This window comes from Lonchura striata, chromosome 27 (assembly GCF_050655825.1).
Source record: "Lonchura striata isolate lonStrDom1 chromosome 27, ASM5065582v1, whole genome shotgun sequence".
NCBI lineage: Eukaryota > Metazoa > Chordata > Aves > Passeriformes > Estrildidae > Lonchura > Lonchura striata.
In genome coordinates, this window is record NC_140729.1 from 685,650 (window position 1) to 699,743 (window position 14,094).

General features: G+C 59.0%; 1 protein-coding gene across 20 annotated transcripts in view; it reads right to left on the bottom strand.

Moving 5' to 3' along the window:
• The window catches only part of MAPT (microtubule associated protein tau), a 40,555-nt gene continuing 26,461 nt past the window's right edge, over window positions 1-14,094 (bottom strand). For 9 of the 20 annotated variants that reach the window (XM_085561644.1, XM_077788362.2, XM_085561639.1 and 6 more), the window contains 8 exons: window positions 12,241-12,367; window positions 11,708-11,758; window positions 11,075-11,340; window positions 8,126-8,218; window positions 7,889-7,981; window positions 4,781-4,862; window positions 4,548-4,660; window positions 1-2,718 (listed from right to left, as the gene is read on the bottom strand). In XM_085561644.1, the coding sequence (XP_085417770.1) occupies window positions 2,503-2,718; window positions 4,548-4,660; window positions 4,781-4,862; window positions 7,889-7,981; window positions 8,126-8,218; window positions 11,075-11,340; window positions 11,708-11,758; window positions 12,241-12,367 (1,041 nt within the window). In that variant the 3' untranslated portion in view covers window positions 1-2,502. Of the gene's footprint in view, window positions 2,719-3,056; window positions 3,190-4,547; window positions 4,661-4,780; window positions 4,863-7,888; window positions 7,982-8,125; window positions 8,219-11,074; window positions 11,341-11,707; window positions 11,759-12,240; window positions 12,368-14,094 lie in introns of all 20 variants that reach the window. The other 11 variants (XM_077788363.2, XM_085561640.1, XM_077788365.2 and 8 more) reach the window with 9 other exon arrangements.

Below are 14,094 nucleotides of genomic sequence, written 5' to 3' on the forward strand. Positions count from 1 at the left end.
TTATCGTAGTAATGACTTTATTTCCAAATTCACTTTTACGGCAACAGTGTAAACCAGTTGTTAAACACACGATACACTATGGACACCCACAGACAGAAGCTAAGCTAGAATGATACACTGAGATCAAACCTTCCCTCCCCGGCGCGGCGCGGGGCTGCCAACGCCACACAGGCTGGCACCGACCTTTGCTAACACGCAGAATCTTTTGGAGTGCAGAAATACGATTTTTTTTTCTTTTTTTTTTTTTTTTTTTTTGTTAATCAGTGCCGGTTTTAACCCTTTTCAGACCCAAGATGTGTGTGGAGTAAAGGAAGAGCCGGGGCTCAGGCTGTCCGGCTGCTCACCGGAGCCTCAGGCCTGGGTCTGAACGCGGGGTCGGGGCAGGGGACGTGGCTCGGGCTGCTGGAGGGGACAGCGGTGACATGGGGGATGTAAAGGGCTGTCCTGGCTCCCCACAGCCCCCGGGGGGACCAGGGCTGAGGACACTCGGAGTAGGAAGGGGCTGCTCACCGGAGCTCCGAGCGCACCAAGGGCATCCCAGCCCGGGTGCCGCTGTCCCTCAGGGGCTGCACGGAGGGGACAGGGGTGGCACAGGACGGGCGAGCTCAGCTGCCCCGTCCTGCAGCCCGGAGGGGTACGGAGGTGATGCTTTGAGGGTTCTCCCAACTTGCTCGTTCTACAAAGGACAAAAAGCGCGGCGGCTCCTACAGCGCTACAGAGTCGGGGACGGAGCACAGAGCCTTACAATCATGGAGTCAAGTGAACGGAGCGAGTGACAAGCTGGACATGATGGTGGTGCTGGACCAGCCTCTCCCCAGCCATAAAGCAGCTCCTGGGGCTGCAGAGAGAAGGGTTGGGCCCCCCCAGACCATCTCCATCCATAGCCAGGCCTGCTGCAGCCCAGCCCCACGGAGGGACAGCAGTGACAGCGGGTTCACAGCTCCCACGGGATGGGAGCAGGTCCTGCCCAGGGAAAAACTGCTGCTCTGCCCGGGAACAGCTGCTCTGACAGCCTTGGTGGCACCCAGCCACCACCCCAAGGACAACCAGGGGCCTGACCCCCTGCCAGCCCTGTTGGACCAGGATTCCAGACCTTGCTGGGAAAGCACGGCTTTCCCTGCAGCCCCACCGGGGCCCCTCTGCCCTCCCACCTCCAGCTGAACCCGCAGAGCTCGGCTGGGGCCCTGGGGGAGACAGGGCAGGAGGACACGCAGCTGCACTGGTGGCATCTCGGCCTCTTTGGTTGTAGAGGGAAGGGGCAGGCGGGGACAGCCCCGGGACCCCCTCATGCTCCCCAGGGAACCGCAAGAACAGAAGCAGCCAAAGCAAAAGCTGGACTGGCTCCTGTCCCCGAGTGGTGCTGGGGTGGTCAGTGCTGTGTGGGGGGTGAGATGCTGCCAACTCACACCGGGGAGCGCCCGGAAAGGGGCTTCAGTGCCAGGGAGCAGCCGCTGGCCCCGGGCTGGGGGAGCTGCTGCCGCCTCCCCCGCGTCCTGCCGGGGTCTCACCGCTGCCACCGGCACAGCAGAGCCATGGAGCTGCCACCTCCGCCATCGCTGAGCTGACCTTGCAGGGAAAGAAAAAGAACAACCCAAAAATGTCACAAGCTGCACCCAAATCCAGGAGCCATCCCAGCCCTGGAGCTGTGAGTGCCCCTCCTGCAGGCTCCTGCTGCGGCACCGCACCGGGGCTGGGCCGCGGAGCCGGCGCGGGGCAGCTCAAAACTACTTACAGCATTTATTTTTCAAACACATGCTCGTTTATGAAAACAATCACCCTGGCACGGTCCAAGCATATACAGACAAATCTACTCTACGACACGAGGGGCTGCCAAAGGAATGGGGAAAAGCCTCTACTCATCCACTCAGCGGTTCCAGCACAGCCACGGGAGGGGAACGGCCGCCCGGGCCCCTCGGAGCGGGCACCCGGCGTCGCCGGAACTCCAGCTGCCGGAGCTGAGAGCGGGTTAGGGGGTACCTGGCCGTTATCTTCATACACATCTCGGCTTTCGGAAATAAAAACAAAAGGTTTCTTCCAAATTAGCAGGCAAATTTAACGCGGGGAGGGAGGGCGCCTCCCCGCAGCCCTGGCTGCGCACCCAGGACGCGGCAGGACACGAGCTGGGCGAGGTCACAGCCCCTTCCCGGGAGGGCCACCGGCTGCCCCGTGCGGGGGCTCGGGTCGGCGTCGTGCTGCGGCCGCCCCTCGCCCCTCCCCGCCTTGCCGGCGGCCCGGGCAGGGACAGCGAGGGACGCGGGGCCGGGACGGGCTGTGCGCTCCGAGGAGGGGGGAGAGGAGGTTTTGTACCTCATAGTGTCACTGATTTTGAAGTCCTGGAGCTAGAGCTGAATGAACAGTAAAAGCAGGTTAAATCATTAACCAGTTAGGGACGGGGAAGCAGCTGTAAAAGGAACAGAGGAAGAAGGCCAGATTATTATTTTTGTTTCTTTTCTTTTTCGTTTCCTTTCCTTGTCTTCTCTCCTGGTGGCCGCCGTGCCGCGATCACAAGCCCTGCTTGGCCAGCGAGGCGGACACCTCGTCGGCTAGCGTGGCCAGCTGGGGGGAGTCCACCAGGTTGATGCTGCCGGTGGAGGAGACGTTGCTAAGGCGGCGCGGGGAGGCATCTCCGCTGATGGTGGGGGACTTGTAGACGATTTCGGCGCCGTGGTCGGTCTTGGCTTTGGCGTTCTCGCGGAAGGTCAGCTTGTGAGTCTCAATCTGTGAGGGAGAGGAGGGTCAGGGGCACGGCGGGGACAGGGGCCCTGCCAGAGCTGGGAGCAGAGCTCAGAGCAGCGGACCAGCGTCCCCAGTGCCCCAGGCCTGGGCACGTCCCAGGCTCCAGAGGGGACAGCAGCACCTGAGCATCTGGATGCTGCCAAATCCTCCCCAGGCGAGGTCCTGGGTCCCAGAGCGCAGAGGGCACAGCCTGGGCTGCTCCCACTCCCCTGGCAGCGATTATGGGGGCACATGGCACGTGAAGCTGCCCCTCAGCCCCCGGAGCTGCTCCCCGGAGCCAAACCCCTCTCCCGGTGAACTGGATCTGCTTTGCTACTTACAGGTGCCCTCCCCAGCCGAGTGCAAGGCCGGGGGCTGGCTCTCCGTGGGGGTGAGTGGCTCCAGCACCAGGGCCTGGAGCCCAGCGGGGTCTGGGCTCGGGGTCCAGGTCTTGTCTTCCTTGCCTTTCTCTCTCTACGGGTGAAGAAACCCACCCAGGGCAGTGGGGGGCAAAAAATGCATCAGCAATAAAAATCACAATCCAAGAAATGTCAGCCAGAAGGAAAAAGACAAAAAATATAGAAAAGAAATAGAAAACTGGGCAGAAAAAGATCTGAAAAACAGGGCCATTCACTGACTCATAGAAAGAAGAGTGGTTGCCTTTGGAGCCAGGGAGGAAAACTCTCCAGAACAGCACGGGAGAGCACAGGGACTTGGGCAGAGCACGGAGCACCCAGCTCCCCACGGCAGAGCCTAAAGAGCTGTGGGCTGGGAGTCCCAGTGTGGATCTGAGTGTCACAGAGCAAGGAGGGAGCTTGGGGACACGGGAAAGGGGCAGCAGAGCTGCACCTGGGCTCAGCTACACCCACGGCCTCCTCCAGCCTGGGCTTAGGCAGGAAGGCTGAGGTGGTGAGGTCAAAGCCTTGCAAAGAAACTCCCCTGCAGAGGACAAGTTCTTCAAACTATGGCCAGTGAATGTGCCAGGACGTGACAGAGCCATCACTGGAATCACAAAACCGATGGCAAAAGGCTCAATGAAGCACAGGGGAGGCTGATGCACGGCAGAGAGAAGGGTAAGGAAGTCAAGTGGTCCCGCAGTCAGAGGCCAGCTGGAGGTGAGAGCTGGAGCTGCACAGAGAACACGTGGCCAAGAACAAAGTGCCAAAATACAGGAGCTGAAACAGAACCTTCCCCTCCCATTGAGACAAAGTGCTGCAAAAGCAAGCAAGATAAAACCCGCTTTTCCCTGGGGGAGCTGAACCCTGCGAGTCGCCAGGCTGGAGTCTCAGCTCTGTGCTTACCTGCTGTTCTCACCCCCCTGCCTGCTGGGGACGTGGCGGCCTTGAAGCCCAGCTGTGGGGCTGTTTTATTTGGCCAAGACTCACTGAAGTCACCATCAAAGCCTCGGTGGGAACAGCTCAGCCCCAGCTCACTTCCCTGACCCTTTTGTCTTTCAATTTAGACCCCCCAAACGCTCCCCTCCCTCCACAGAGGCCTCAGTCAGGAAGGAGACATCACCTTCAGGAGGGCCAGTTTGCTGCCAAGTCACCGGTTCTAACTAAAGCTGAGCCTTTAAAGCTCTGCAGCTGCCCAGCTGCCAGTGCTGAGGCCCAGCAGGGCGGTGACACTGGCTCTGGGAAGGGTCTGAGACACAGAACACTTGAGAGGCAGCAGCAGGAGCAGGAAACCACAGCAGAGGCTGTCACTGGCTCCTGCTCACTCAGCTGGCGCAGAGGAGGGACCCGGGGACATCCTGGCAGCAGGGCCACAGCTCTGTCTCCCTCTGTCCCCTCACACCTCCAGCAGCACAGCCGTCCCCAGGGCGCCTTTACCTTTTTATTGCCTCCTCCAGGGACGTGGCTGATGTTATCTAGGGACCCGATTTTCGACTGCACCTTATCTTTGAAGTCCAGTTTCTCAGATTTCACCTCCACCTGGCCACCACCTGGAAGAGACGAGTGAGAGGGGGGTCAGGAGCTGGGAACAGCACCCAGCACCGCGGGGCTCACTGGGGTGCCCCCGCACCCCCTGCCGCTCTCCACACCCCCCCGAGGCCGAAGGGTACCTGGCTTGTGGTGGATGTTGCCCAGGGAACCACATTTGGATGTGACGTGGCTCAGGTCGACTGGCTTGTAAACGATTTGCACCTGCCCAGAGGAGAGAGAAGGGGATGAGCTGGGGCCAGCACGGGCAGCTGGGGAGGGGGAGCACAACACACAGCAGCACCTGAGCCGGGCTGGAGGGAAAGGACAGCTCCAGCCCCAGGAGGATTAATGACACCAAAGAAACTGCCATCAGAAATGGGAGATCATTAATGCCCGTGTGCAGGAGCCTCTTAACATGTCAGCATGCACGAGATCACCTCTCCACAGAGCGGGGAGCAGAGGCAATTTTAAAGTGCTCGAGTGAGAGAGAAAGTGGAGTGGTGATTAATTAAGATTTGCATACACATCATCCAAAAGGAGGAAATATACCAGAGAGAAAACGTAAAAAATAAATACCTTTTCTGGTGTAAAACATAAAGCTTATGTCCACAAAAACTGAAAGAACAGAAATGATCAATGTGCACAGAAATTTCAAAAGAGTGACCAAAATATGCATTTCTGAAAAATGCTGTAACAGAAATAAGGGTTAAATAAAAAAAAAAACCAAAGCAAAGTCTAAATATCTGGAGTTGACATCATAGAAATTAAAATGGCAATTATAAAGTATTGAACCGCAACAGCATTTTGTGATTTTAAGCTCTGTTTTGATGTGCTTTGCCCATGATGTCTCTCAAGGTGGGCTCCAGGAACTCCACGGATCCCCCCGTCCCCAGAGCCTCGTGGCACAGACACGGGGACAGGGACACACACGGGGACACCGGGGGCTGCAGTGCTGCCACACACCAGGGAGGACCTGGGAGCAGGCACACACACGAGCAGCAGACAAGGGGGAGAAAACGTCTCCAGAGCCCCACAGGTCACCCTGGGGCAGCCAAAATGCCTCTGGCATCGCCCACGCCTCGAGGCTGCCCTGGGGACAGCAGAGCAGGGGGGATGCTCTCACAGCCCCAGGAGATGTGCCACACCAAAGGGAGCCGTGCAGAGGAGCTGCCTCCTTGCAGCAGCCCCCGAGCAGCACCAAGGCTCCACTGCAGCCTCTGCCCCGTCGAGCACCTGGGCTCACCCAAAAGCCCCAGGGGAAGGTGCATCCTTCGCTCCCCACGTTGGCCCCAACACCCTCAGTGACCGTCACAGCCCTGAGAAACAACCCTCACCCCAGCCAGGAGCCAGGAAAAGGAGGAAAACTCCAGGCACAGAGCCCTGCTGACCTGCCTTGTCTCTGCTGCTCACACAGACCAGGAGGCACATTTGACAGGAGACAGAGGGAGAAAAGCAACCCCTCGGGGTCTGGGAGACACCGTGGACACAGACGTGGAGACAGCGCAGGGAAAGGTCACACGTTCAATGCACTCGGGCAGGAGAGGAGCTGGGTTTGGTTGGAAAGCAGGAAGCAGACCCAGAAAGGGCAGCTGGTGCCTCTCCAAGCCCAGCTGTGACCCTGAAGGGTCTCTCAGCAATTCAGGTACCACTGAGACCTGGGACTGAACGTCCTCCCGTTTCCAGAACACGCAGTCAGCAATTGGAACTTTCTGCTCTCATTCCCAGCCCCTTTTTTGACAGACAGGGCTCTGTCATCCCTTCCCATCCTGCCGGGGAGTAGAGAAGGATCCTCCCCACTTGAGCAAGAAAGGAAAAGGGGAAACAGAGTTGTTTTCCTGGGAAAGCAGTGCCAGAGACCTGGGGATCCCACCCCTCAGCATCAGCAATGCCAAGGCCAGCTCCTGCCTAAGGCACCCCCTGGGCAGAGCATCCACAGCCCTCAGAATCCAGGCCCCAGCCCCAGGGAGTGGCAGCTCCCTCTGGAAGCAGGGATGGCTGGGCAGGGGGTGCTGCTGCCACAGGGGAAAGTGCCCGGGGGTCTCTTGTTGCCCCTGTCCCAAGGGAGCCCCAGGCCCAGCTCACCCTCCTGACACTCTGCCCCTGGCAGGCTTTGCTCCCAGAGCTGCCAGAGCCAGGCAGAGCTCACGGGGTCTTCAGTTCTGGCAGGGCCTGGGGAGGGATCACCACCCCCAGGTGAAAACTCGGGTAATTCTTAGCCCAGTGCAGCTGCCAAGGCCCACGGGGCGAGCTCTGTGAGGAAGGGACGAGCCCATCACCAGCCACAGCACCGAGGTGGGCAGCCAGCAACAGCCCCTGGTGCACCACACCCTGGGCAGCCCAGGCAGGGCAGGAGCCCAGGGTGAGGAAGAGGAACAGCCATGGAACTGCTTCACAGGGCTCTGACTCTGCAGAGCAGCTCCTCTGGCCCGTGCAGTAACTGCAGAGCGACGCCGAATTTATCCAGAGGCTGCAAAGCTCTGTCAGCTGCCAAGCTTCTGCAAGGCTCCGTTTCTCAGGGACATCAAGGAAAATCCACGGGGAACATCTCAGAGCAGGCCCCGCAGACCCCAGGACACAGTCTGGGGTCTCAGGGATGTGCCTGCCTCGGCCCAGCATCCTTCCTGGAGCCAAACTGCCTCCAGCTGTAAATCCACCAACCTCTGTGGAGTGTCTCCAGGTTTCTGGCACAGTAACTGAAAGCTGAGCCTGGTGTTTGTGTGGGAACAGCTGGAAATGCCAGTGTTCGAATCAATTAACTCAACAACCCTCAGGCTCAGCCTCCGTGGGCGCTGCCGGACACTTTCGTTAGCAAGGAGAATCTGAATATTTGCATGGATCATACTTGCCTGATGGGAACGGGCACGTGTGGGGCAGGATCGTGTCCAATTTAGCAGCACACTGAGCAAGGAGGACTGGGTCTGCTCAGAAATGGACCCATCTCCTGCATCACCGTGTGCCTGAGGCCCCTCCCGCAGACCAGGAGGCTTTTTCCAGGCAGTGCAGAGCCCTGGAGTTACTGGGATGGTTTGTTACAGACGTGGTTTGGACACGGGGCAGTTAGTTCTGTCCATGTCAGGCATGTCCAGGACTCGTTAGGGTTCATTTTTGGGTTAACGGGGTTAAATGACAGCACGTCCCCAATGGCTATGTGACAGCAGCGTGGCTGCAGATAGCATTGGTGATTAGTGTAACAACATGCCACTGAAATCAGGATTATCACAGTGCATTCAAAGTGTGAAGGTACTCACACTGCCTCCGCCCGGGATGTGTTTGATATTATCCTTTGAGCCACACCTGGATTGAACGCTGCTAAAGTCCAGCTTCTTATTAATTATCTGCACCTTTGGTAGCCAGAAAAGAGTCATTGCACGTCACCAATAGCTATCTGATGGCAGGGTCGCTGCAGATAGCATTGGCAGTTTAGTGTACACAACATGCCACTTATTATAAGAACCATAGAGCATTGAAAGTGTGAAGGTACTCACACTGCCTCCGCCCGGGATGTGTTTGATATTATCCTTTGAGCCACACTTGGATTGAACGCTGCTAAAGTCCAGCTTCTTATTAATTATCTGCACCTTTGGTAGCCAGAAAAGAGCGTGAGAAACAACATGACCATCTGCAGCTCGACCATGTGTTATATCCCTAAAACCAGGAACCTGCCTTCCAGTGCCAGAAGCAAACAGGAAAATCTCTGGCTTGCTGCACAGATTTGCCTCCTGCTGGGCTGGAAAGGGAAGATGGAGGTGGGCAGGTCATAGCTCTAGCCTGGGCAGGCCTGGGCAGTGATGCAGCTCTGGCCACAAACACCAGCCGAAAAGCCAGCTCAGCCTGGATCCTTCCACTGAACAAAACGGGGACCTGGCTGGGCAGCAACCCCGCTGGGAGGCAGGGCTGAGGCACCACCAGGGCTCAGCGACAGCTCCTGCAGAGCCAGGGGAATGAGGAGAGGTGGGGCTGAGGGAAAAATGCCTGCCCAGCTCCGTGGAGCCAGGACCACAGTCCCCTCTGGGCCGGGCAAACAGGAGCAGGAGCTGCGTGTCCAGCTCTGGGAGAGGACACCCAGCTCTGCTCTGCGCGGGGCTCACGCTCCCTGCACAGCTGCCAGCAGAAAGCCAAGGCTGCCAGGGATGCTCCCCACCCCCGGATGCAGCCCCGGGCCCCATCCCACCCCAGTGGTGTGGCAAAGGAGCCCCTGGTGGGTGGCAGCGGGGCTGGGAAGGGCCGGGGCCCCGTGGAAGCACTGCCAGGCACAGCCCGCAGCCCCGGCCCTCCCGGTCCTGTGCCCACGCAGCTGGCTCCACTCAGGGGTCGCTTCCCCCCGGCTGCCCTGGAGCCCCCTCAGGCACCCCAGCAGCTCTTCCAGGCAGCCCCGGGCTGAAGAGGATCCCTGCTCCTTGCCCACCCAGCCTGGAGTGGCTTTGCAGCCCCCTCGGGTGTAAATGCAGGTGCCAAGGCAGAGGTGTGAGCCGTGAGGCACAGCCTGTGACAGGGACCACGAGAGCCCCAGCAGGGTCCCCTCCTGGCACAGACACCATCCCGGGGCTGAGCAGGGCTCCAGCCCAGCCTGCTGCTCCCTGCAGGAGCTCCCTGCAGCGCCCTGGATGCTCCAGGGCTGGCCTGTGCCTCCAGCAGCTTTCCCAGCTAATCCCACATGTCAGGACCCAGCTTTGCCAGAGCAGCACTCGTGGTGCAGCCACAAGAGGAGAGCTGAGGCCACCAGGAGCTCACAGGGACGTGGCCTGGCTGCCCCTGCCCTGTGCCCCTCTGCTTGCCCATGCTGGGGTCCGGAATCTGCTCCAAACCCATTTCTGAGCAGCCTGAAATCAAACATCTGGGATCAGCCCCTTCTGCTCCAGCTGCAACCATCCTGCTGGGAGCAGCCTGGTGTCTACAGAGCCCCAGCAGAGCATCCAGCCATCCTCCCCTGCAAAGAGCAAGGAATTGTCCCAGATTCAGCTGTTCTTACTCTTTCAGCAACAACAACAAACAGAGAGGGGAAAAAAAACAACTTGGAAAAGCTGGATTAAAAAAGAACAAACAAATAATTTAACTATTTTCCAGTAAACAAGGGTTCCTTCCAAAATCCCTGGAGAACAGGGTTTGTGGGGGTGGGAAGAAAAATCCATGTCTTGTGCTAAGTGGGCAGGAGGGCTGAGCCCCCCCAAAAAGGACTCTGTGCTCATGTGCTGCTGTCTCATGACCAAGAGCCCTGCCCAGGCTCCAGAGCCCCCCTGGATGGTGGCACAAAGCCAGAAAATCACCAGCCACGGTGGAAAACGCCTGGGAAGGCCATGGAGAAGCAGGCTGCCATTCCACAGGATGCAGGGGAGCCAGCTCAAAGCCTCCCCCCATGCCAAGGGGAACATTCAGAGCCACCGAGGTACCTGATCACAGAAAACATCATGCACAGCACTCAGGGAACGTTTCTTAGGGCTCTGCAAGGGCTGAAGCCAGGCAGTGCCACCAGTGCCACCCTAGGACAGGCAGTGCCACCCTAGGACAGGCAGTGCCACCCCAGCACAGGCAGTGCCACCCTAGCACAGGCAGTGCCACCCCGGGACAGGCAGTGCCACCCCAGGACAGACAGTGCCATCCCGGGACAGGCAGTGCCACCCAGCACAGGCAGTGCCACCCCAGCACAGGCAGTGTCACCCCGGGACAGGCAGTGCCACCCCAGGACAGACAGTGCCATCCCGGGACAGGCAGTGCCACCCCAGCACAGGCAGTGCCACCCTAAGACAGGCAGTGCCACCAGTGTCACCCCAGGACAGGCAATGCCACCCCAGCACAGGCAGTGCCACCCTAGCACAGGCAGTGTCCCCTGCCAGGCTTGCAGAATTTAACCCAAGAGCCTCATTCCCAAGCACATGGAGCCCAGAGTCACTTTGCTCATGAAACAGCTTTTCTGGGAGTGCAAAGCGTTTGAAAGGACAGAAGTGCCACCAGTTGTGGCCGTGCCCCCCTGCACTGTGTGGCCAGACAGCACCTGGTGGCACAATACGACCCAAAACCTCGCCACCAGAGCTGGATCCACACCCCAATGTGTGGCAACACGTGGGGTGGGAGCCGAGACCCTCAGGAGGAGGAGACAGACCCTGCTGTGCCCTCCTGCCCCGGGCACAGGGCGGGACTCAGGAGCACAGCCTGAGCCTGCCTCTCCTGCGGGCTGCAGCTCAGCTCCCCACGCAGCTCCCCACGCAGACACCAGCACAGAGCATCACTGCAGCCACGAGTTCCTGCACCCTGGGACAGCTGAGCTGCACCAGGCCAGCAAGGAATCCAGGCCTGGCATCCGAGCCCAAACCCTGCGGGTGAGCCAGAGTCAGGTGCAGCCCTGCCCGCTGCCCGGCTGCTGCTCCAGGCAGGTCCTGCCAGCCCAAGGCAGTGCCCAGCGCCCCTGTGCCCACAGGCAGGACAGAGCCCGTGCTTACCTTGCCACCTCCGGGCTGGTGCTTCAGGTTGTCGGTGGAGCCGATTTTGGACTTGACGTTCTTCAGGTCGGGCATGGGCGCGGCCGAGGGCTGCACGCGGGTCTTGGCCGAGGCGGGAGATTTCGGGGGGGTGCGAACCACTGCCACCTTCTTGGGCTCCCTGGCTGGTGGGGTGGGCAGAGAGGGGGTGCGGGAACGGCTGCCCGGGGTCCCGGGGGAGCCGGGACTGCTGTAGCCGCTCCTGTCTCCAGACCTGGGCTGCTCACCTGCGCACACAGCAGAGCCCGCTCAGCGCCCCGCGCCGCTCGGCTCGCCCCAGAGCCCGCCCCAGCCCCGCGCCCGCACCTCCTGCCACGCCTTTGGGAAGGAAAAACTGGGATCCAAAGGCAGCTTCCCGACATCCCGGCAGGAAGGTGGTCTCCACTGCCTGGATCGTCAGTAAGGCTCCCCACCCGAGCGTGGCACGACGAATTACGGACAAAAGACACTCAGAACCACTTTTCTATCAGAAATTTGGAAGCACTTTGACAGAACCATTTTCTGTAATTAACTAAGGCTGATTGCTGAGCAGCTTAGCACTGTCCCCAGTTTGAAAAGGAAACGAAAGAAGAAAAGAAGACCCTTAAACATCACCTTTCTCAGTCTTTGCTGCTGCAGGAGGTGGCTTTTTCTGCTCCTTTCTGCCTGTTTAGTGAATGAGAAAGATGCTTAAACATAATAAAGCTGGAAAATTAATTGATTTAAGGTTTAATGCAGCTCTGGTTAAGTATGAAATATATGTATATATCCCGTGAAATGCACCATTTTAATGGAAATTCACAATGCCTGATGCTTTCTGGGGTTTTCTTCTGAGCATAGTGGGCTAATCTCCATTCCTGTAATCGAAGAATTGATCCTCTTGCCCCTGGCCTTTGTGAAATATCACCAGAGAGAAAACGAGTAGATGGATTAAAAAAATGGAGCTGCCTAAATCTTCCAGATTTGAGGAAATCCCACAGGATGAAGCAACTGGCCTCTCCTACTCAGTGGAGACTGTATGAACACAGGGCACGAGCAGCTCGACCCAGCGGGAAGGAGCCCCAGGAGGGCTGGGTTCGGTCTCGAACCCCTGGCACTGCCCAGCAGCACCACCCAGCCACCAGCACGCGGCTGCCACCGTCACCTACCGGAGCTGGGAGGGGTCTTGGGGGCTGTGGGGGTCTTGGCCGGGATGCGGGTGGCGTTGGTGGAGTTCCTCTGCGCCTGCCCCGCGCGCGCCGCGCCCGTCTTGGAGCCAGCCCTCGCCTCCGGGCCCTGGGGACACAGCGGGGACGTCAGGGACAGGCTGCCAGCCCTCCGAGCGGGCACCTGAGAGCCTCCCACGCCTCCATTCCCCACCCCTGCTCACACCTTGTGTCCCAAGTGCACAGGCGGGGCACAGGAAAGGCTGGGACCTTCCCCAGGTGGCTTCAGCGACCGCGCCCTCACGCCTGCCTTAGCCACACCTCTGCTCCCCGCATTTCATCCTTTGGTTTCCCTTGTTCTGCCAAAATTTCTACAGAAGATAAATCAATCCCAGCATCTGAGACTGGCACAGGGTGCCCAGAGCAGCTGGGGCTGCCCCTGGAGCCCAGGCCGTGCCCAAGGCTGGACAGGGTTTGAGCAGCTGGGACAGGGGAAGTGTCCCTGCCACGGCTGGGGTGGCACTGGGTGGGCTTTAAGGTCATTTCTGGCCCAAACCATGCCAGGATTGTGTGTGACCTGCACTCCCTGTGCTTTCCCTCACCGTGGGTGTGTTTGTGTGCCTGAACGCCACAAAGGGACGGAGCTCCGAGGCTCTGCTCCCCCTCAGGACCGGCCATGGAGGTGCTGCACGCCCTCCTCCCCGCGCAGCACCCGCAGCCCTGGCACGGCCAAACCAAGAGCAAGGAAGGGCTGGAAGGGCCCGGCCAGGGGCACGGTCACAGCTGCAGCAGCACAGACAGCCTGGGTGCTGGCTCCCAGGCCCAGGCACGGCTCCGGCCCTGGCAGGGCGGCTGGGGAGCACCTGCAGCAGCCGGGAGCGCCCGCAGTGCCCACAGCACCCGCAGTGCCTGCAGTGCCTGCAGTGCCTGCAGTGCCCGCAGTGCCCACAGTGCCCACAGCAGCTGGGAGCGCCCACAATGCCTGCAGTGCCTGCAGTGCCTGCAATGCCCGCAGTGCCTGCAATGCCCGCAGTGCCTGCAGTGCTGTCAGTGCCCGCAGAGCCTGCAGCACCCTCAGTGCCCGCAGCAGCTGGGAGCACCCGCAGCACCCACAGCCTGCCTCTCCCAGCCCGTCCCTAGCGTGGGCTGTGCTCCCTGCACGGCTGCACTGCGGGCAGAGGCAGGGCTGGACGGGGCACGGAGCCGGGGGGGAGGCAGGGAAAGGTGAGGATTTCTTGGACGTGGAAATGAAATAAAATGGGAACAAAAACAAAAGAAAATCAGCGTGGGAGGGAAATAAAATGGGGTCACCGACATTAAATAGGATTAGAAGGTGCAATACAGAGCTGGGTGTGGGGTAGACAGCTAGGGCTGTATATAGAGAAATAACCAACTTTGGTGTTAGAAAATAATTCAATTCCTCATCTCTTACTCTTCACCCACTGCATTTCCCTTCAGCTTGTCCATTATCCCTCTCAGGCACTAACCAGGATAATGGCCAGCTGAGCTAAACCTCCTCCAAATTACCAGTGTGACAGATATTGTTTAACTTCTGGGATTTACCCATTATTAAACTCTATTCCTCACCCAGAGCACAACACAGCATCCTTTCTGGGGGTTGTCCTGTGCAAGCCAGGAGCTGGATTTGATGATTCTTGTGGATCCCTTCCAACTCAGGATATTCTATGACCTGCAAGGCCTAGGTTATTTAATTTAATGTTTTAATTACATGTTTCGCTCTTTTCATAGTTATGCTTGTCCCCGGTGCAGTTTTGAGTCTGCTCCAAGGTCAGCTGCTGCTTTTCAGTCCTGGGCTGATAAAATGATTTCTCCAACCTCCCACCCAACCCCGTGAGC